At 41.6% G+C, this 22,579-nt stretch overlaps 1 protein-coding gene across 1 annotated transcript; it reads left to right on the top strand.

The window, feature by feature from the left end:
* The first annotated feature begins 637 nt into the window (after positions 1-637).
* Positions 638-21,260, top strand: paxip1 (PAX interacting (with transcription-activation domain) protein 1). Its single transcript, XM_082960870.1, has 20 exons — positions 638-853; positions 1,943-2,077; positions 3,472-3,515; positions 3,649-3,712; positions 3,806-3,916; positions 4,513-5,154; positions 6,021-6,939; positions 7,120-7,214; positions 7,354-7,449; positions 14,450-14,587; positions 15,480-15,601; positions 15,862-16,046; positions 17,732-17,843; positions 18,032-18,134; positions 18,307-18,475; positions 19,055-19,155; positions 20,334-20,468; positions 20,569-20,644; positions 20,765-20,829; positions 20,952-21,260. Exons 1-20 carry the CDS (start codon positions 773-775, stop codon positions 20,961-20,963), a joined length of 3,405 nt encoding a protein of 1,134 aa, XP_082816996.1. The 5' UTR covers positions 638-772; the 3' UTR covers positions 20,964-21,260.
* Positions 21,261-22,579: the final 1,319 nt, after the last annotated feature.

Below are 22,579 nucleotides of genomic sequence, written 5' to 3'. Positions count from 1 at the left end.
TGAACCTAAAAGGGTTTGTTGGCTGTCCCCGTAGGAGAAGCCTTTGAAGAACCCTTTTGGGTTCCATGTAGAACCCTTTACATGGAACCCAAAAGGGTTCTCTTCTGGGGACAGCTAAATAACCATTTTGGAACCATTTTTTCTAAGAGCATAGGAGCTGCCTGACATGAGGACAGTTTTGCTTTTGGGGGCCACTGGCCCAGACCCCTGGGGCATCTCCAGCTTTTAACAGAGTTCATTAATGACCTCAAGCTGCCCCAATTACCTGCATTATTATATCTGTCTGCATGATACCTATTTTCTGTAGCTGGTAAAGAGATCCATGTTTATCGTTCAATAAAGTTAGTTAAGAAAATACCCCCCTCCCGTTTGTACCTGCCCTTTGCACTGATCAGTATTTTGGCACTTCAGCATGGCTTTTCCCCCTTGCGTCATTACTTAACTCCTCCCATAGACGTTCCATGTTTCAAATTGTTGTGGGGTAGCGTTTCTATTTGATAAATGTTTGTAGAGGTCTGTTGAATATAAGGCGATGCATTTCGTAATGAATATAATAAATATGTATAACCCAATACATCACTATATCTGAGAAACAATACATAAATGAAACAATGTTATTCCGTTCCACCCCCTTTGTCGTCACGCTCTGGTACAGGCGCGCTCAGTGAGATTTGGCGCTAGTGTGTTGCCTTGAGGGGGATAACTTTTTAATGTCTTTTGACTTTTTAGTGATTTTGTTTCACATATCTTGATTAGCATTTTATGGATAATAATGTCGGATGAAGAACCGAAGGTCCCAGAGGATCTCTTTAAAGATGTTAAATTTTACGTGGTCGGGGACATTGACCAAAAGGTGAAGCTATCACTGTTGACATATAGCTAGCTAGCTAACCAATGACGTTTACCGCACTAGCCGGTTAGCATAGCGAAACGCTAACGACCAGTCTGTTTCCATTTCACTTTTTTAACCCGTATTGTTTGCAGATTTGCTGTGTAAACTAATACATGCATTACGTTTTACAAATGTATATGAAGTTGTCATTGATCCAGATTAGGTTAGTTTGTTGACGTTAGCGACCGTAGCCAGTTGGATGCTTAGCTAGCTAGCCAGTTTTCTACTAGTGCAGGTTAGCCAACCAGTAATCTGGCATTTCTATGACTTGGTTATCCAATTTTGCAACGCAGTTAGTAATACAATAAATATACGTTTGGCATGTTTTGCATTGTATATGTATGGATTACCATAGCTAGAACGAGATGGATTGATAATATTGAGGTGAAAGCCCATCGTCGGTTTGCTGAATTGTGCGCCTGTCATTGCGCATACGCGAGGACAAATCCGCCATTGTAGAGATGCAAATGGTACTTCCTGCCAAATAATGCCTTTAATTTACGCGCCTGTGTTTATAAACTGATTTATCGTGTACATACGATGTAAATACACCACGAACATTTTCAAATTGTTCCTTCAAACTATGCTTCAAATAATTAATCCCACTGAGATTGATTTGGCCTATACCTTGCATATTTTTGTCACTTACTAACTAGTTAATAATCAACAGTATCTTCTACTGCTCATTGATAACGTCAATTTCTTAAATATACAGGCCACCCCATGATTGATGAATAACGTCTTTGATGCCTACTGTCTTTCCTTATCACACTTTGGTTGGAATTGTACACATTTATCATATCATTCATCATATGTATTTTTTTTTTTTTTTTTTACAAAAGTAAATTTTATTAAATACTTTCTTAACACTTTTTTTCTTCGTAAAACTGCATTGTTGGTTAAGGGCTTGTAAGTAAGCATTTCACTGTAAGGTCTCCACCTGTTGTATTCGGCAAATACGATTTGATTTGAACATGTGCATATAACTGGTTCAATCGACCCCCAGGTGTTCTGTTTTATTTCATTGATGTGATTTCATGTGCAATTTAGGTTGTCCAGCTGCTGAAAGCAGGGAAAGGCAAAGAGGTCTCATACAATGCCTTGGCTACACACATCATAGCAGAGGATGGAGATAACCCAGAGGTTGGGGAGTCACGAGAGGTCTTTGACCTTCCAGTTGTCAAGGTAAGGGTGTGAATTATACATTCATAACTGCCAAAATAAAGGAAACACCAACATAACATGTTTTAATAGGGCGTTGGACCACCACAACCTACCAGAACAGCTTCAATGTGCCTTGGCATAGATTCTACAAGTGTCTGGAAGTATATTGGAGGGACACAACATCATTTTCCCACAAGAAATTCCATAATTTGGGGCGTATTCATTATGCAGATTCAGTTGCAAAACGTTTCTTAAACGTAAGCCAGTGGAATGAAACGGGGAGGGACCTACCTGAATTTGTCCAATAGCAACTCTCGTTTTAGTTATGCTTTGCAACTGTTTGGCTAATGATTACACCCCAGGTTTTTTGTTGATGGTGGTGGAAAAACCTGTCTCAGGTGCTGCTCCAGAATCTCCCATAAATGTTCTATTGGGTTGAGATCTGGTTAAATGCAGAATACATATTTCAGTTGAATGCATTGTACAACTGACTATGTATCTCCCTTCACCCTTTAAACCATCTTTTGAGACCCCTCTGTCAAAGACACTAAGCAGTGGTGGAAAAAGTACTCAATTGTTATACTTGAGTAAAAGTAAAGATACCTTAATAGAAAATTACTCAAGTAAAAGTGAAAGTCACCCAGTAAAATACTACTTGAGAAAAAGTCTAAAGTATTTGGTTTAAAATATACTTAACTATCAAAAGTAAATAGGATTGTTAAAATGTACTTAAGTATCAAAAGTAAAGTATAAACCATTTCAAATTCCTTATATTAAGCAAATCAGATGGCACAATTGTATTTTACATTTTTATTGACGAATAGCCAGGGGCACACTAATTTACAAACAAAACCATTTGTGTTTAGTGAGTCTGCCAGATCTGAGGCAGTAGGGATGACCAGGGATGTTATCTTGAGTGTGAATTGGACCATTTTCATGTCAAAATGTAAAGAGTACTTTTGGGTGTCAGGAAAAATGTATGTAGTATAAAGTACTTCATTTTCTTTAGGAATGTAGTGAAGTAAAAGTTGTCAAAAATATAAATAGTAAAGTACAGACACCCCCAAAAACTACTTAAGTAATACTTTAAAGTATTTTTACCGAAGTACTTTACACCACTGTCCATGTGATCTCTTCTAGCTATGGCATCCAAAATAATGGGCAACTGGGCGTTTTAATACATTACCCTACCCTAAGCAAGATGTGCTGTTAATTGCTTATTTCTCAGGAACCACACCTGTGTGGAAGCACCTTCTTTCAATATACTTTATCCCTTATTTACTCAAGTGTTTCCTTTATTTTGGCAGGTACCTGTATATCCCTTTATGTAGTCAATTCACAAAAAAACGTGTAGCCTTGGTGGTGTGAAGGGAAAAAGTTTAACCGTTTTAAACTCTGTTTTCCTTGTTTTTCAGCCTTCTTGGGTGACTTTGTCCGTCAGATGTGGAGACCTGCTACCGTATCTTTTCATAGAAATGAATTTCATGAACAATTGATTGATGTTTCTTTATTATATTTTAACGGTAACACTTTAGCTGAATGAATAGCTGAACATTTGAGTTGAATGACTTTCTTAACATAAGATAATTCAGAGTTACCGGTTTCTCCCCAGAGTCAGGACAAATATTCTTCGGTGTCACAGCATGTCTACCTAAAGTATGTACTTTTACATATATATTGTTTTATGGATTTATTAGGATAAGTATTTTATATCATGTTAAGATCTTTCTCATGCATTTCTTTGTTTAGCTACCAGAAGATCTGAACACTCTTTGGGCCTTGATCACTTTTTATGGTGGTGATTGTCAACTCAACCTAAACAAGAAATGTACTCACCTGATTGTTCCAGAGCCAAAAGGGGTAATTATTTTTCAGTACTATTCTTGCCATATTAAGTTTTGTCATTCTTGTGTGTTGTTTGTGTTTTTCAAATGTAAAATTATTCCAATGCTCTTCCGATTCAAAGGAAAATATGGGGGGAAAAACACGACTTTCTCCATTTTGGAGAAGATGGACAAATTGGTGAATTGGAACAGTCTTTTGAAAAAGAATGTCTGCAAGTTGCTATTTTTAGGATCTATTGAGGTGCCTGCTGAGGCCTTGCTTGTGTTGGACATTTTATAAGCCTTGCTTTGGCACTGGTCTGTCTGATGGTTATTGCAGGAAGGGGATGTCTTGTTTTACTGCCGTCTTTATGCTCAGGCCCCAGGAGGTAGAGCCTGCCCATAGGTTGTCTAGTGTCTAGTCTTTGCTTGGCCACTGAGAAATGCCTGAACACATGTCTTTGTGTTACTCCAGGTTGTATTCTAATGAAACAATTCATCTCAAGATCTTGATAGCTGTACTATGTTGGTCAGATGATACCAAAACACAAATGTTTGCAGTACACAGAAGAAAAATCATACACCTGAAACGTATTATGTCTGTACATTCACGCCGTGAATTGTGTTTTCCAGGAAAAGTATGAGGTTGCCCTGAAGCACAGCAGCATCAAAATCGTCACGCCGGAGTGGATCACACACTCCGCATTGGACAAGAGCAGGAAGGACGAGGCTCTGTACCACCCCCGGCTGACCTACCAGGAGGAGGAAGAGGATGAGGATGAGGAGAGCGAGTACGAGTCGCGCTCCGAGGGCAGCTACAGCCCTCCAGGCCGCAGGCGCCCAGGCCCCAGGTCCCGGAGATCCAGCCCCTCATCAAGAGATGACTCCCCTGCTAGCGGCCGAGGAGGGACCTCGCCCAAAGCCGAGCGACGAGACGAGCTCATGTTCGATGACTCGGATGACTCTTCTACGGAGAAGGAGGAGCGGAACCTGAACTGGACCCCAGCGGAGATGACCGGGCCGCCCCTGGGTCCCAAACGCAGACTGCAGCCAGTGAAGGACTCTGGCCTGATCAACCTCTGTGCCAGTGTTCTCCCTGTGCCAGGCAGTGCAGGGCCATCAGAAGCCCGGGCTGCCCTAGTACCCAGTGCTGCCCAGCCGGGGGCAGAGAGGCCAGAGGGCATGGCAGGCTGGAGCCCAGCGGCCAGGACACTACGGAACATCACCAACAACTCTGACATCCAGCAGACCACAAGGCCCCCCAACGTTGCACACGTAAGAACACTGTTCTTTAGCGTTCTCTCAAGCGTTCTTTCTTGCTTGGTTTCGTTTGCAGTAGTGGTGTGAAATCAGGGTTTGAAACGGCGACCAGAACTCTCGCATTTGCAACCATTACTTGAGTTAGTCATGTAATTTTTTAGTTAACAACTTGCTTAAAAAAAAAGCTTTTATCATGATTTATTGAAACCATTATGTACATTTGACTAAATATAAACCATATGAAATGATCTGCCTGCCCCTGTTTCGCTGTGGTGGGCTGTGTGAGCGAACCACTCCCTCTCCCTACTGTGCCCATGGAGGAGAGAAGGATGCATTCTAATAAGCATAGAAGCATATGACTGTTGCTCAAAGTGCATTTGTGGGGGGAAAATATAGTTTTCAAAGCAACTACTGTTGTGTTAGGTAGCCTAGTGGTTAGAGCATTGGAATAGTAACCGAAAGGTTGCTGGATCGAATCCCCGAGCTGACAAGGTAAAAATCTGTTGTTCTGCCCCTGAACAAGGCAGTTAACCCACTGTTCCCCGGTAGGTCGTCATTGTAAATAAGAATTTGTTCTTAACTGACTTGCCTAGTTAAATACAGGTATAAAATGTTTTTAAATACCCAGTAGAAATTATGTTCGGGCCAGTAGTTTTTTTTAACCCTGAGTAAATCTATCCAAATCAATGTAAGAACACAAGGGCATGCTAATTTAAAATATGGCTAGTCATTATTAGCCTGGTTCTGTATGGAATGCAGGTACATATGGGACACAGGTCAGGTCATTATGGGCACGTAGCGGCAAATAATTGGTGCGATGCCATCAACTGAAAAATGTGTCATTGATAAAATGTCAACATTTGTTTGGTTTCTTACCTCAGATCCTACAGAGTCTCTCTGCCTCAACGAAGACATCAGAGCAGCAGCAGCAGACGAACCAGGGCCAGCCCAACGCCCAACCCAACCCGCTCCTGTTCAACCAAGCGAAGCCCCAAGGTCAGCAGCAGCTCACAGCCGAAGCACAGCACCAGTTACTGCAGCAGCAGTCTCATCAGGTCCCCCAACAACAACAGCCACAACAACAGCCACAACAACAACACCCACCTCAGCAGCTGCCACAGCAGCAGCACCCCATGCTGCAGCATCTCCCACCACAGCAACTCATGCAGTTGCACCACCAGCAACAACAACAACAGCAGCAGCAGCAGCAGCAGCCGCAGGTTCCTCAGCCAGGTTTCCCTCCTCAGTTGCCACAACAACAAGCCCATCAGTTCATCCAGCAGCAGCCACAGCAACAGCAGATCCACCAACAACAGATCTTCACCCAGCAACAGCAACAGCAACAACAACAACCACAACATGCATTCTCGCAGCAACAACTGCGACCGCAGCAGCTCCTGCGGCCACCAATGCAGCAGCAGCAGCTCCAACAGCAGCAGCAGCATGCTTTACAACAGCAGCTACAGCAGTTCCAGCAGCACAGGCTCCAGCAACAGCTGCAGCAGCAACAGCAGCAGCAGCAACAGCAGCAGAACCAGCAGCAACAGCAACTCCATCAACAACACCTCCAACAGCAGCAGCAGCAGCATTTCCTGCAGCAACAGATGCAGCAGCAGCACATGCAGCAGCTCCAACAACAGCAGCAGCAGCATCTGAAGAGCCAGCAGCAGTCGCTGCAGCAGCATCCGAGCCAGCAGCCACTCCAGCAGCAGCAGCAGCCGCAGCAGCAAGGGTCACTACAGCCTCAGCTCCAGCCGCCTCAAGTGCACCAGCTGTTTGGCCACGAGCCAGGGCAGGAGAGTAAGTTCTCTAAGACACAATTGAGATTTCAGTTTCAGTTCATTACACCAAGTCATCAAAATACATTAAAAAAAACAATCGTGATCAGATTATATACATCCAATGATCATCATGCTGTTTGTAATGGTTATAGTTCTGATTTGTTTGACTAACCAAACATTGTTCTGTTTGCGGCTGTAGTTCCAGAAGATGGCTTCTTGGTGGGCTGTGTGTTTGCTGTTGCTGACTACCCAGAGCAGATGGCAGACAAGCAGCTCCTTGCCACGTGGAAGAGAGTAAGAAAAAAAAAAACCTTCATTATTTTCTTGGATTTCTCTTTATCTTGTGTCTTAGAAAACAGCATTCGTTATAACTGCATTTGTTCAACTACAGTTTTTCCCCTTGCATTGCTGAGTTGTGTTTTGTGAATCACAGATTATCCAGGCCTATGGTGGAATTGTGGACTCCTCTCTCAACAACCGCTGCACTCACCTGCTCTGTGAAACTCAAGTCAGCAGCATGTATGTCCAGGTAAGCATCATCTCAGCTAAAGGCTTGTTTGAAGGACATGTGTGTGTGTGTGTTGTGTGAGTCCTGCATTGGGTCGGATACCTGCGGGTGGAATGAAAGCATTATTTCAACCCGTGGGTCGGCTTGTGGTTCAGAACAATTATTCTGCAGGGCAGAAACGTTTTAAATCAAGATAATATATTTTTTTACAAACCTAGGAGCTTGTTGTGTTGCATTGTGTTGTGAGTTCCATTCTGTGAGTGGTGAGGCAGACCTATAGGCTACCAGCTATGCATGCAGTGGAACTGTCCATTATTTGTGTAGTGTTGAAACTTATGTTTCATCCCCCCCATGTGAGAATACATTGCCAAGTTTAGGCCTACTTTCCATGGATAGCCTAGCTCACATGAAAAGGGCTAACGTAACCAGAGAATAAAAAGGTTATGAAATTCAGAATTGTGAAAATAGGTGCTGTGCAAGTGAAATCCCGGGTTTGGTTTGGAAGGATCATTGTGGACAAGAACAACAACCTGGTAGATGGATACACAGCCTGCAAAAAGTGCAAGCAGGTATTTCTTTACAATAGGCTAATTCAGTTTATTATCACGTTAAATTCAGGCTTTATTAATTTAGACCAGGGGTTCCCAAACTTTTTCACACCTTTCAGCATTAGGGAACATTCCGTGCTTATTTCCTGCAATTCTACACATTTTGTCATGGGGTGCAAAGATAACTTTGCAGTTTTAAAGCAAATTATCTTGCAATTCTATACATTTTGTCATGTCTAATGTGTGTTCATGTGATATTTGAGTGACAACAAAATTCCAACAATATCTATGGGCTAAAAAAACAAACATTAGCTGACATGGGCTAGTTGATCTGGACATTTCTGACAAGTTATAAATATCTCTCTAACCTGTTAGGGCTAGGGGGCAGTATTGACACGGCCGGACAAAAAACGTACCCGATTTAATCTGGTTACTACTCCTGCCCAGTAACTAGAATATGCATATAATTATTGGCTTTGGATAGAAAACACCCTAAAGTTTCTAAAACTGTTTGAATGGTGTCTGTGAGTATAACAGAACTCATATGGCAGGCAAAAACCGGAGAAGATTCTGAACAGGAAGTGGCCTGTCTGACAAGTTGTTGTTCATCTTGGCTCTTTTTATTGAAGACTGAGGATCTTTGCTGTAACGTGACACTTCCTACGGCTCCCATAGGCTCTCAGAGCCCGGGAAAAAGCTGAATGATATCGAGGCAGCCCCAGGCTGAAACACATTATCGCGTTTATTTTTTTATTTTATTTATTTCACCTTTATTTAACCAGGTAGGCAAGTTGAGAACAAGTTCTCATTTACAATTGCGACCTGGCCAAGATAAAGCAAAGCAGTTCGACAACATACAAAAACACAGAGTTACACATGGAGTAAAACAACATACAATCAATGATGCAGTAGAAAAAAAAATAAGACTATATACAATGTGAGCAAATGATGTGAGATAAGGGAGGTAAAGGCCAAAAAAATGCCATGGTGGCAAAGTAAATAAAGTATAGCAAGAAAAACACTGGAATGGTAGATTTGTAGTTTGAAGAAAGTTCAGAGATAAAATATAAATAATATGGTGCAAAGGAGCTAAATAAATAAATAAATAAATACAGTAGGGGAAGAGGTAGTAGTTTGGGCTAAATTATAGATGGGCTATGTACAGGTGCAGTGATCTGTGAGCTGCTCTGACAGCTGGTGCTTAAAGCTAGTGAGGGAGATAAGTGTTTCCAGTTTCAGAGATTTTTGTAGTTCGTTCCAGTCATTGGCAGCAGAGAACTGGAAGGAGAGACGACCAAAGGAGGAGTTGGCTTTAGGGGTGACCAGAGAGATATACCTGCTGGAGCGCGTGCTACAGGTGGGTGCTGCTATGGTGACCAGTGAGCGGAGATATGGGGGGACTTTACCTAGCAGGGTCTTGTAGATGACCTGGTGCCAATGTGTTTGGCGACGATTATGAAGCGAAGGCCAGCCAACGAGAGCGTACAGGTCGCAGTGGTGGGTAGTATATGGGGCTTTGGTGACAAAACGGATGGCACTGTGATAGACTGCATCCAGCTTGTTGAGTAGGGTATTGGAAGCTATTTTGTAAATGACATCGCCGAAGTCGAGGATTGGTAGGATGGTCAGTTTTACGAGGGTATGTTTGGCAGCATGAGTGAAGGATGCTTTGTTGCGAAATAGGAAGCCAATTCGAGATTTCACTTTGGATTGGAGATGATTGATGTGAGTCTGGAAGGAGAGTTTACAGTCTAACCAGACACCTAGGTATTTGTAGTTGTCCACAAATTCTAAGTTAGAACCGTCCAGAGAAGTGATGCTGGACAGGCGGGCAGGTGCAGGCAGCGATCGGTTGAAGAGCATGCATTTAGTTTTACTTGTGTTTAGGAGCAGTTGGAGACCACGGAAGGAGAGTTGAATGGCATTGAAGCTCGTCTGGAGGGTTGTTAACACAGTGTCCAAAGAAGGGCCAGAAGTGTACAGAATGGTGTCGTCTGCGTAGAGGTGGATCAGAGATTCACCAGCAGCAAGAGCGACATCATTTATGTATACAGAGAAAAGAGTTGGCCCAAGAATTGAACCCTGTGGTACCCCCATAGAGACTGCCAGAGGTCCAGACAGTAGGCCCTCCGATTTGACACACTGAACTCTGTCAGAGAAGTAGTTGGTGAACCAGGCGACGCAATCGTTTGAGAAACCAAGGCTACTGAGTCTGCCGATGAGGATGTGGTGATTAACAGAGTCAAAAGCTTTGGCCAGGTCAATGAATACGGCAGCACAGTATTGTTTCTTATCGATGGCGGTTACGATGTTGTTTAGGACCTTGAGCGTGGCTGAGGTGCACCCATGACCAGCTCTGAAACCAGATTGCATAGCGGAGAGGGTGCGGTGGGATTCGAAATGGTCGGTAATCTGTTTGTTGACTTGGCTTTCGAAGACCTTAGAAAGGCAGGGTAGGATGGATATAGGTCTGTAGCAATTTGGGTCAAGAGTGTCACCTCCTTTGAAGAGGGGGATGACAGCAGCTGCTTTCCAATCTATGGGAATCTCAGACGACACGAAAGAGAGGTTGAACAGGCTAGTAATAGGGGTTGCAATAATTTCGGCAGATAATTTTAGAAAGAAAGGGTCCAGATTGTCAAGCCCAGCTGATTTGTAGGGGTCCAGATTTTGCAGCTCTTTCAGAACATCAGCTGAATGGATTTGGGAGAAGGAGAAATGGGGGAGGCTTGGGCGAGTAGCTGTTGGGGGTGCAGTGCTGTTGAATGCAGTAGGGGTAGTTAGGTGGAAAGCAAGGCCAGCCGTAGAAAAATGCTTATTGAAATTCTCAATTATAGTGGGCTTATCGGTGGTGACAGAGTTTCCTATCCTCAGTGCAGTGGGCAGTTGGGAGGAGGTGTTCTTATTCTCCATGGACTTTACAATGTCCCAGAACTTTTTAGAGTTGGAGTTGCACAAAGCGAATTTCTGTTTGAAAAAGCTAGCCTTGGCGTTTCTAACTGCCTGTGTGTATTGGTTTCTAACTTCCCTAAAAAGTTGCATATCGCGGGGGCAGTTCGATGCTAATGCAGAACGCCACAGGATATTTTTGTGTTGGTTAAGGGCAGTCAGGTCTGGGGAGAACCAAGGGCTATATCTGTTCCTGGTTCTAAATTTCTTGAAAGGGGCATGCTTATTTAACCTGTTGGGTCTAGGGGGCAGCATTTGCACGTCTGGATAAAAAAAATGTACCCGATTTAATCTGGTTACTAATCCTACCCAGTAACTAGAATATGCATATACTTATTATATATGGATAGAAAACACTCTAAAGTTTCCAAAACTGTTTGAATGGTGTCTGTGAGTATAACAGAACTCATTTGGCAGGCAAAACCCTGAGACATTTTCTGACAGGAAGTGGATACCTGATGTGTTGTATTGACTTTAAACCTATCCCATTGAAAAACACAGGGGTTTAGGAATATTTTGGCACTTCCTATTGCTTCCACTAGATGTCACCAGCCTTTACAAAGTGTTTTGAGTCTTCTGGAGGGAGATCTGACCGAACAAGAGCCATGGAACGGTGATGTCCCATTAGACACCTGGCGCGCTACTTCATGTTGGGTACCCTCGTTCCAATACGTTATAAAAGGCTATGCATTCGTCCACCTTGAATATTATTCATGTTCTGGTTAAAAAAGGCCCTAATGATTTATGCTATACAACGTTTGACATGTTTGAACGAACGGAAATATATTTTTTCCCCTCGTTCATGACGAGAAGTCCGGCTGGCTTACATCATGTGCTAACGAGACGGAGATTTTTGGACATAAATGATGAGCTTTTTTGAACAAAACTACATTCGTTATGGACCTGTGATACCTGGAAGTGACATCTGATGAAGAGAATCAAAGGTAATGGATTATTTACATAGTATTTTCGATTTTAGATCTCCCCAACATGACGTCTAGTCTGTATCGCAACGCGTATTTTTCTGGGCACAGTGCTCAGATTATTGCAAAGTGTGATTTCCCAGTAAGGTTATTTTTAAATCTGGCAAGTTGATTGCGTTCAAAAGATGTAAATCTATAATTCTTTAAATGACAATATAATATTTTACCAATGTTTTCTAATTTTAATTATTTAATTTGTGACGCTGACTTGACTGCCGGTTATTGGAGGGAAACGATTTCCTCAACATCAATGCCATAGTAAAACGCTGTTTTTGTATATAAATATGAACTTGATAGAACTAAAAATGCATGCATTGTCTAACATAATGTCCTAGGAGTGTCATCTGATGGAGATTGTAAAAGGTTAGTGTATCATTTTAGCTGGTTTTATGGTTTTGGTGACCCTGTCTTTGACTTGACAAAACATTACACACAACTCTTGTAAATGTACTGTCCTAACATACTCTAAATTTATGCTTTCGCCGTAAAACCTTTTTGAAATCGTAAAACGTGGTTAGATTAAGGAGATGTTTATCTTTCAAATGGTGTAACATAGTTGTATTTTTGAAAAATTTGAATTTTTACATTTATTTGGATTCAAATTTGCCGCTCTTGAAATGCACCTGCTGTTGATGGAGTGCACCACAGGTGGCACGCTAGCGTCCCACCTAGCCCCAAGAGGTTAAGATGGATAGTTTAAGTTTAAGTTAGTTTAAGTTTGGATAGTGGCTGGTCAGAGTACTCTGAGACTCAGGCTCGTGCACGAGATGTTTTTATTTTCTCTCTCTTTGTACGTATACACGCTTTCCCGGTCGAAATATTATCGCTTTTTTACGAGAAAAATTGCATAAAAATGGATTTTAAACAGCGGTTGACATGCTTCGAAGTACGGTAATGGAATATTTAGATTTTTTTTGTCACGAAATGCACCATGCTCGTCACCCTTATTTACCCTTTCGGATAGTGTCTTGAATGCACGAACAAAACGCCGCTATTTGGATATAACAATGGATTATTTGGGACCAAACCAACATTTGTTATTGAAGTAGAAGTCCTGGGAGTGCATTCTGACGAAGAACAGCAAAGGTAATAACATTTTTCTTATAGTAAATCTGACTTTGGTGAGTGCTAAACTTGCTGGGTGTCTAAATAGCTAGCCCTGTGATGCCGGGCTATCTACTTAGAATATTGCAAAATGTGCTTTCACCGAAAAGCTATTTTAAAATCGGACATATCGAGTGCATAGAGGAGTTCTGTATCTATAATTCTTAAAATAATTGTTATGTTTTTTGTGAACGTTTATCGTGAGTAATTTAGTAAATTCACCGGCAGTGTTCGGTCGGAATGCTAGTCACATGCTAGTCACATGCTAATGTAAAAAGCTGGTTTTTGATATAAATATGAACTTGATTGAACAAAACATGCATGTATTGTATAACATAATGTCCTAGGGTTGTCATCTGATGAAGATCATCAAAGGTTAGTGCTGCATTTAGCTGTGGTTTGGGTTTATGTGACATATGCTAGCTTGAAAAATGGGTGTCTGATTATTTCTGGCTGGGTACTCTGCTGACATAATCTAATGTTTTGCTTTCGTTGTAAAGCCGTTTTGAAATCGGACAGTGTGGTTAGATTAACGAGAGTCTTGTCTTTAAAATGGTGTAAAATAGTCATATGTTTGAAAAATTAAAGTTTTTGCATTTTTGAGGTATTTGAATATCGCGCCACGGGATTACACTGGCTGTTGAGTAGGTGGGACGCAAGCGTCCCACCTAGCCCATAGAGGCTAAGGTATGTAATGACTAACATGACAAGAGGAACTGATGATGCACTACCCAATTTCAAAATTGCACCCTGTGCATTCTACTATGACAACTTTCAAGAGTACGTTTAAAGCCGGACTGAGTACATTTTTTTGGGGTGGGGGGCACCCCACAGTTTGGGAATCACTGATTTACACCATACACTGGCCATAGCAAGTTTCAACCGGTGTGCCTGGTAAAAGTTGTGAGTATAACCTACTAAATAAATGTATTTTTGCATCCTATATTCAATTCTGGGAATTGTTTAAGTTTCAATTAAACTATTTTATTATCTAAACAATGTTGAATGTAAAGGTTTTGTTATGCCAGCTAAGAAGGCTAATTAGAAGGTCCTTTTTTTTCAGAGGGATTTGAGTCGTCTATGTGCCGCATCTCATTGTGAAAATAAAAATATATTGTTCTTAATTCATGGCATGGTTTCCTTTTATCCAAATGTTGAATAGACATGCAGACAAATTAATTCATACAGGGAAGGGGAATATCAGCCTTCTATTCAATTAATGAACCATATCTATTATGTTATTTGGCGGGTCACGGATCGGCTCTCAGAACAATTCTATGCGGGTGTGTTGGGTTACGAGAATCAGTCCTGAGGTAGGGTATATTGGGTGGGGCTCGGAATTGATGTGTCTCCAAAAAACGGACCCGTGCAGGACTCTAGTGTGTGTGTCCGTTATATTAGGTTTTAAAGGTAATCTCTCTTGTTGCTGTACCTCAGGCCCTACGGGAGGGGAGGCGCTGTGTCACTGCCCACTGGCTGAACACAATCCTGAAGAAGAAGAAGATGGTTCCTCCCCACAGAACCCTACACCTCCCCTTCGCCTTCCCACCTGGAGCCAAGCCCTGCTCACAACACGTACGCATCACTTCCTCTTTATCTCGCTACATTCAAAACATCTAACATGGGTTGGGAACTGCTTTCATTTGTTTTTAATTTTGAACAATGGTACAATCAGTGGTGTGCTATTCCCCCCTTATAATTTCGCAATCAAAGTTTGTTCCGACATGTAGCCTATTGAATTGACCTGATATCATTTTAAAATATGCATAAAATGCATCCTCCATATTGGCTCAAATAAATGTTTCAATTTTTAATACCCTCAAACACCAAATTAGGCCTACCAAAAAATAAAAATAAAGGGCACCATCACTTCACGTTTTACGGCTGAAACGTCCAAGCTGCATGCCAACCATTTGATCTAAATCACTTTCATGGGTATATGCTTTCAGATCTTCTTGAATGATGTACATAACCTTCTGTTTGAGTGCATTTTAGAGCAGATGGAGTTCACAAGTTTGTTGTGTGTTTTGTTTGTCGAAGCACATATTTTGCCCAGTGGCACGTTCTGTTGAGTCTTGGCCTCATGATAAAAAAAAGGCAACCATTTAGCACAATCATCCTGAAGTCTTATACAAAATGATGTGTTTTTTGGTCTAACAGTAACATTGTACTAGCTATTATATTTGGTTTGTTATGTCGAATACTAGTTGATCATTAAATGATCTTGCGAGAACTTGATTCAGCTTAAACTTGATTAAATGAGCACCATTGCATTCTGAGAAGTGGCGGAGCGTTGCTCCAGTAGCGCTACACCCATGGGTACGATCCTACATTTTGCATTGGTGTATGATGAGGTAATGAGTAGAATTCCAAGGAGAACTAGGCCTATGTAATGAATAGCTCAGAAGTAGAGTTCATAGCTTCAATAGTAAGTCCATTGACGTTCCTAACATTCGTTCCTCTTCAGATCATCTCTGTGACTGGCTTTGTGGACTCAGACCGTGATGACCTGAAGCTGATGGCCTACCTGGCAGGAGCCAGATACACAGGCTACCTCTGTCGTAGCAACACCGTGCTCATCTGTAAAGAGTACGAGAAGATATTGATATGCTTTCACCTATTTAGAATGGCATGTAAATGTTGTAGACACAGTCAAGACGTTGGCGTAATCATGTTCAAAATTTGTGTGGATGGGTTGCAGGTTTTATATATATATATGTGGTGTGTGTGTGTGTGTGTGTGTGTGTGTGTGTGTGTGTGTGTGTGTGTGTGTGTTTTATGCCTGTATCATGTCTACTTTACTGTTGCGATCCCCTGTGTTAACCCTTTCTCCCTCCCGGTCTCCTCAGGCCCAGTGGTCTGAAGTATGAGAAGGCCAAGGAGTGGAGGATCCCCTGCGTCAACGCCCAGTGGCTCTGTGACATCCTCCTGGGGAACTTTGAGGCTCTCCGGCAGATCCAGCACAGCAGATACTCCAACTTCAACCTGCAGGAACCACTCATCCCCAACCAGCATCTGGTTCAGACCCTACTGGGTACAGGGCTCAGAAGTCTTACAGTGGGGGCAAGGGGACTTTACAGTGCATTCGGAAAGTATTCAGAACCCTTACCTTTTTCCACATTTTGTTACGTTACAGCCTAAAGGATGAAATAAAATAAAAAAATCCTCGTCAATCTGCACACAATACCCCATAATGACAAAGCGAAAACAGCTTTTTAGACATTTTTGCAAATTGATAAAAAAAACATACCTTTTATTACATAAGTATTCAGACCCTTCGTAATGAGACTCGAAATTGATCTCAGGTGCATCCTAGTTCCATTGATCATCCTTGAGCTATTTCTATAACTTGGTTGGAGTCTACTTGTGATAAATTCAATTGATTGGACATGATTTGGAAAGGCACACACCTGTCTATATGAGGTCCCGCAGTTGACAGTGCATTTCAGAGCAAAAACCAAGCCATGAGATCAAAGGAATTGTCCGTAGCGCTCCGAGACAGGATTGTGTTTATCTGGGGAAGGGTACCAAAACATTTCTGCAGCATTGAAGGTCCCCAAGAACACAGTGGCCTTAAAACATTCTTAAATGGAAGAAGTTTAGGACCATCAAGACTCTTCCTAGAGCTGACCGCCTGGCCAAACTGAGCAATCGGGGGAGAAGGGCCTTGGTCAGGGAGGTGACCAAGAACCCGATGGTCACTCTCATAGAGCTCTGGAGTTCCTCTGTGGCGATGGGAGAACTTTCCAGAAGGACAACCACATATGCAGCACTCTACCAATCAGGCCTTTATAGTAGAGTTGCCAGACAGAAGCCACTCCTCAGTAAAAGGCACATGGACAGCCTGCTTGGAGTTTGCCAAAAGGCACCTAAAGGACTTTGACCATGATATACAAGATTCCCTGGTCTGATGAAGATAGAACTCTTTGACATGAATGCCAAGCGTCACGTCTGGAGGAAACCTGCCACCATCCCTACAGTGAATCTTGGTGGTGGCAGCATCATGCTGTGGGGATGTTTTTCAATGACAGGGACTGAGAGCCTAGTCAGGATCGAGGGAAAGATTAACAGAGCAAAGTATAGCGAAATCCTTGATGACAACCTGCTCCAGACCTCAGAGTGGGGTGAAGGTTCACCTTCCAATGAGGACAATGACCCTAAGCACACAGCCAAGACAACACAGGAGTGGCTTCAGGACAAGTCTCTGAATGTCCTTGAGTGGCCCAGCCAGAGCCCGGACTTGAACCCGATCGAACATCTCTGGAGAGGCCTGAAAATAGCTGTGCAGCGACGCTCCTCATTTAACCCGACAGAGCTTGAGAGGATCTGCAGATGAGAAACTCCCCAAATACAGGTGTGCCAAGCTTGTAGCGTCATACCCAAGAAGACTCAAGGATGTAATCACAAAAAGGTGCTTCAACAAAGTACTGAGTAAAGGGTCTGAATACTTATGTAAATGTGATATTTCAGTAGTTTTTTTAATATAAATTTGCAACAATTTCTAAAGACCTGTTTTTGCTTGATAATTATGGGGTATTGAGTGTAGATTTTTGTTGTTAATATAATCCATTTTTGAGTAAATTGGGGGGGAAATCAAGGGGTCTGAATACTTTCCGAATGCACTGTATATGGGTAATAATTTTTTGAAATTTGAGGGGGATGGACAAAATTCTTAAACACAGGTGTGGATTATATACATTTTTCTCCTTTTGATTTTAGGTGCTTGGCGGGCTCCTGTGAAGGTTTCACCTGATGCGTTGGCAGCATTGCAGCTGCAACAGAAGCAGAGACAGTCTGAGTCCAACTCCCAGCCTCCAAATAAGAAGCCAAGGTGAGTCTCCATCACTCTAAATTTCACAGTGTTGTGTAGCACAGTATGTTGAATTAGTCAATCTGCAAAATTTGTGTTAGGAAAAATATTTGTTTCTAAAAATATATATACATATATTTGTATATATGGACACAACTCAATTACCTAAAGTTTCTCACCCAATGATCCAAATGTTCTCTCAATTGTAGACTTGAGGAGATTCAATCCCCAACCAAGAAGCTTCCACCAGAGTCGACACCGTACATTTTCTTTACTGGCTTTGAGCCAACACAGGTCCAACAATTCATGAAGGTAATTGCCTTTTTATGCCTCTGCGCAGCTGAGTCTGCAGAAAACAGTCATTGTCTTGAATTATTGTTATCAATAACCAATATTTAGCAAAAGGTATCACAGGATAACTTCTGATTCTCAGCACTCACAGACCAGCCTCTAACAGTGCATCCGATGTCTCCCGTCTTTCCAGAGGCTGCACAACCTTGGAGGGGAGGTTGCAGAGAGCGCTCAGAAGTGCACCCATCTGGTAGCCAACAAGGTGACGAGGACGGTGAAGTTTCTCACAGCCATGTCAATCGTCAAGCACATCGTCACCCCTGAGTGGTTAGAAGAGAGCTGGAAGAGCCAGAAGTTTGTCGGTACGTTAAATATGCATTCAGTTATTCGAGAATAGATCTGTGTGAGGGAGTTTCATGTTGCCGAGATACTGTTGTGATCGCTTACTTTTTGTGTGTAGCTTTGTAGAGTGTATGTGGGTTCTTAGAGGGAGTGAGTTTTTGTACATTCTTTAGAGCAGGGTTCCCCAACTGGTGGCCTGCTGACCGAATTTGGCCTGCGGGTGATTTTTTTTTTTTAAGTAAAATTTCAGAAATGTTTTTATTGTTGGACATAAGACTGTAAAACACCAGCAAATTAGTGATATTAATTTAGGAAATCTGTTCCCAAGTATTCCCATGCATAATAGATAGATACAGTATGTGTGATCGTATACAAATCTAAGCAAGGTATAAAACTATGTTTTAGTCAAATATGATCTGTTTTGGCTTCTTGCTGTCAATTTGCAGACTACAAATGACTTGTAATTATGTTCCTGACCATCTGCTTAATAAAATAATCATCCCTTGGGTGAATCTAGTTGATGATCCCTGCTTTAGACTACAGCATGTGTGTATTCGTTAGAGTATGTGTATTCTTATAGTACGTGTTTGTTTATTCAGATGAGCAGAACTACATGCTGAGAGATGCCGAGGCAGAGGTGCTGTTTGGCTTCAGTCTGGAAGAGTCACTGAAGAGGGCCCACACTGCACCACTCTTCAAGGTTAGTGAAACAATGCACTTATGGAATCTATCCCCAATGTCTATCTGCCTGGACAGTGGACACCAATGTGTACATACTTGTTCTGTCGAGTCATCAGATTGTTATCGAGTCAATTTGTCTGATTGGATGCATTCGATTAGGGCTGCACAATTAATCAAATTCACATCGAAATCGCAATATTGACATGTGCAATATCCATATTGCATGCAATATTTTGAAACGCCGGTCAGCCGCATGTAAGGTCCATTTGTATAGTTTACTGTGTTTGTCGTCGCTCTCCCTCTCTTGCGGCTGCTTCCCACACACCAAGCCCCAACCCTTCACTCAAGTAACGCAGTTCCTCCTCCCTGCTGTTAGCCCTGTTGTTAGTCACTATAAGTTTGCATGCTGTTCTGTTAAATGCAGTCAGATTGATCCAAACAAGCACGATGGTGCTTTCCACTTTGCTTCTTAATATGAATCACTCTATTTCCATGATTCCAACAGTCACCCAAGTGTTTTGAGCTATACTGTACAAAACATTAGGAACCCCTCTTTCCATGACATAGACTGACCAGGTGAATCCAGGTGAAAGCTATGATCCCTTATTGATGTCACCTGTTAAATCCATTACAATCAGTGTAGATGAAGGGGAGGATACAGGTTAAAGAAGGATTTTTAAGCCTTGATACAATTGAGACATGGATTGTGTCTATGTGCCATTTAGAGCCTGAATTGGCAAGACAAAAGATTTAAGTGTCTTTGAATGGGGTATGGTAGTAGGTGCCAGGCACACCAGTTTGAGTGTGTCAAGAACTGCAACGATGCTGGGGTTTTTCACACTCAACAGTTATCCATGTGTATCAAGAACGGTCTACCACCCAAAGGACATCCATCCAACTTGACACAACTGTGGGAGGCATTGGAGTCAACATGAGCCAGCATCCCTGTGGAACACTTTCGACACCTTGTAGTCCATGCCCTGACAAATTGAGTCTGTTCTGAGGGCTAAAGGGGGTGCAACTCAATATTATGAAAGTATTCCTAATGTTTTGTATACTCTGTGTAAGTCAAATCGCAATCGCAATATTTGGTAAAAAAAAAAACACAATTACATTTTTTGCCCATATCTTGCAGCCCTACATTAGATACCCAACTGGCTCTTAAACATGTCTTTCTGGTTTTCTCTCCCTCTCTAGGGCAAGTATTTCTACATTACCCCTGGGATCTGTCCCAGCCTTATCACTATGAAGGCCATTGTAGAGAGCGCAGGAGGCAAGGTGCTCCCCAAGCAGCCCTCCTTCCGCAAAATAATGGAGCACAAGCAGAACAAGGTACTGGTCCTCTCCATGTCGTCACAGCATTGTGTTATAAATGTGTACTTGAGGTGATGTTCTATTACTGAACTCGTGGAATGTTTTCTGTTCTTTTCAGAACCTTGCTGAGATCATCCTGATATCCTGTGAGAATGATCTTCATCTATGTAGAGAGTACTTCTTGAAGAACATTGGTAAGAGAAACCTGTAAATGCACACACGTAAATGTGCTTTGGATGTGGGCGATTGTTTCGACATTCTGTTTTGACTCTAGCCTAAACCTACTTCTTGTCTCCCCTGTTTCTTCCTAACAGACACCCACAATGCTGAGTTTATATTGACTGGTGTATTGACACAGAACATGGATTATGAATCATATCCTTTTAAATAGATCATGGGTTTTAAGATCGTGTCAATTGATTGTAGTGATTCTGATTGTGATATCCACTTTGTTGTTCTGTTAAAGCCCATCTCACCACTTTCCTTAACAATCTCACATATAAATTCACATGATGGCGAAGACAAGAAGGTGAAGATGAGGAGGCAGCAAGGAAGGCTAAAACAAGTTGCAATGTACAGTCACACTACTCTTGATATTTTGCAAGATTTTGTACCCTGTGGATAGATAATTGGTCGTTTTGTAGCTTTTTGTAACAACCGTTAATAATGCATACATAAATTGATGTTATTTTTGTGGACTGAATGTTTAAATTATGGATTGATTTTAACATGTTTTATTGTATTGTTAAAAGGTTCCAGCAATTATTCAACACTTTTGGAATAAAATCAGAACTTTGTTGTCAAAATGAATCTGAGAATTTCTTTGCTTTCTCACAAATTTGACTATTTAGATATTCATGGTACAGTGCCAAAACTCATTTTACAATCACAACTTAAGAAACAGAGTTTGTTACGGTTCATGTATTGAACTAAACTGCACTAAGCAACATAATTTAATGATCAAATTCTACTGTCATACCGGACTTTTCCAAACTACCAAATTGAACATGGTCTCTACTCTTGATCTTACTTTTAAGACATAATTCCTCAAAGACTTGATTTAATTAATTGTTAATGAAGTATTAAAGTAGTTACTGGTGATTGAAAATTACTTGCTGTCAGACAAGTGCCTGGAGTTATCTCTTGGCCCCTCTGGTGGGTGAACAGCCTGAGGTGATGCCCTCAAAAACACAATTGAATTAGTGCCTCATCCAAGGTCGTGTGCCAGATACGCTTTGGGGAGCTGATCACGTTACCAAAGATGTTGAAGTTTGGAAAACTGGAACCAAGTAATTGTTGGTGCATTGTGGATAACATTTTGGGCTTCTAAAAATGCTTTGTGTCATATTAACTATTATGTACTGTACACAATGCTGTTATCTTCTGACGTTATATCACTTTATTTTGAATAACCTTCATTTCCCGTACAGGTATTATTAATAACCTTGATAGGCCTACTGTAGTGGATCCATAGGTAACTATGAACAGGACATCCTCTTTCTTGAGACCCTTGGGTTTTAAGAAATCTAACGCTGTACAGGGATTCATAGTCTGAAAATAAACCTAGCTCTATAATCAAACAAAGGACGTACCAAATCAGTATTACCAGAAATATAGCTTACATTTGCCGACAGACGTGGGCAAGAAGAGAGATCCATAGTCCATTGCATCAAAAAAATTAAGATTTTCAGTACCTACAGTATGATGAATAGGTTTTAGCTAATATTGAACTAAAATAAATGTCTATATATGCCAGAGCTTTCCATTAGTTCCCTCTTAAAATGTATTGCATAAAGCCACTGTACTTGAACAAAGAGTATATTGCACCCACTTCCATTAATTATATATATTTTTATGTACAATTCAGTAATGAAGCTTTGCTTTTTCCCTACAGCAGCAGTTCCAAAACATATTTTTTACCATGACCCTTCTAGAGGGGCGGCAGGTAGCCTAGTGGTTAGAGCGTTGGACTAGTAACTGAAAGGTTGCAAGATCGAATCCCTGAGCTGACAAGGTAACAATCTGTCGTTCTGCCCCTGAACAAGGCAGTTAATCCACTGTTCCTAGGCTGTCGTTGAAAATAAGAAGTTGTTCTTAACTGACTTGCCTAGTTAAATAAAGGTAATGAA

This window comes from Salmo salar, chromosome 14 (assembly GCF_965601325.2).
Source record: "Salmo salar chromosome 14, fSalSal1, whole genome shotgun sequence".
NCBI lineage: Eukaryota > Metazoa > Chordata > Actinopteri > Salmoniformes > Salmonidae > Salmo > Salmo salar.
This window is presented reverse-complemented; position numbering and strand designations above follow the sequence as displayed.

What these genes read in the sequence shown, in the direction of transcription:
- paxip1 (XM_082960870.1), top strand. Translation starts at nt 773, where the DNA reads ATGTCGGATGAAGAACCGAAGGTCCCAGAGGATCTCTTTAAAGATGTT. An exon ending in CCAAGCCCTGCTCACAACAC is followed by an intron (nt 14,588 to 15,479) that starts GTACGCATCACT and finishes GTTCCTCTTCAG; the next exon opens with ATCATCTCTGTGACTGGCTT. An exon ending in GAAGAGCCAGAAGTTTGTCG is followed by an intron (nt 18,476 to 19,054) that starts GTACGTTAAATA and finishes TTGTTTATTCAG; the next exon opens with ATGAGCAGAACTACATGCTG.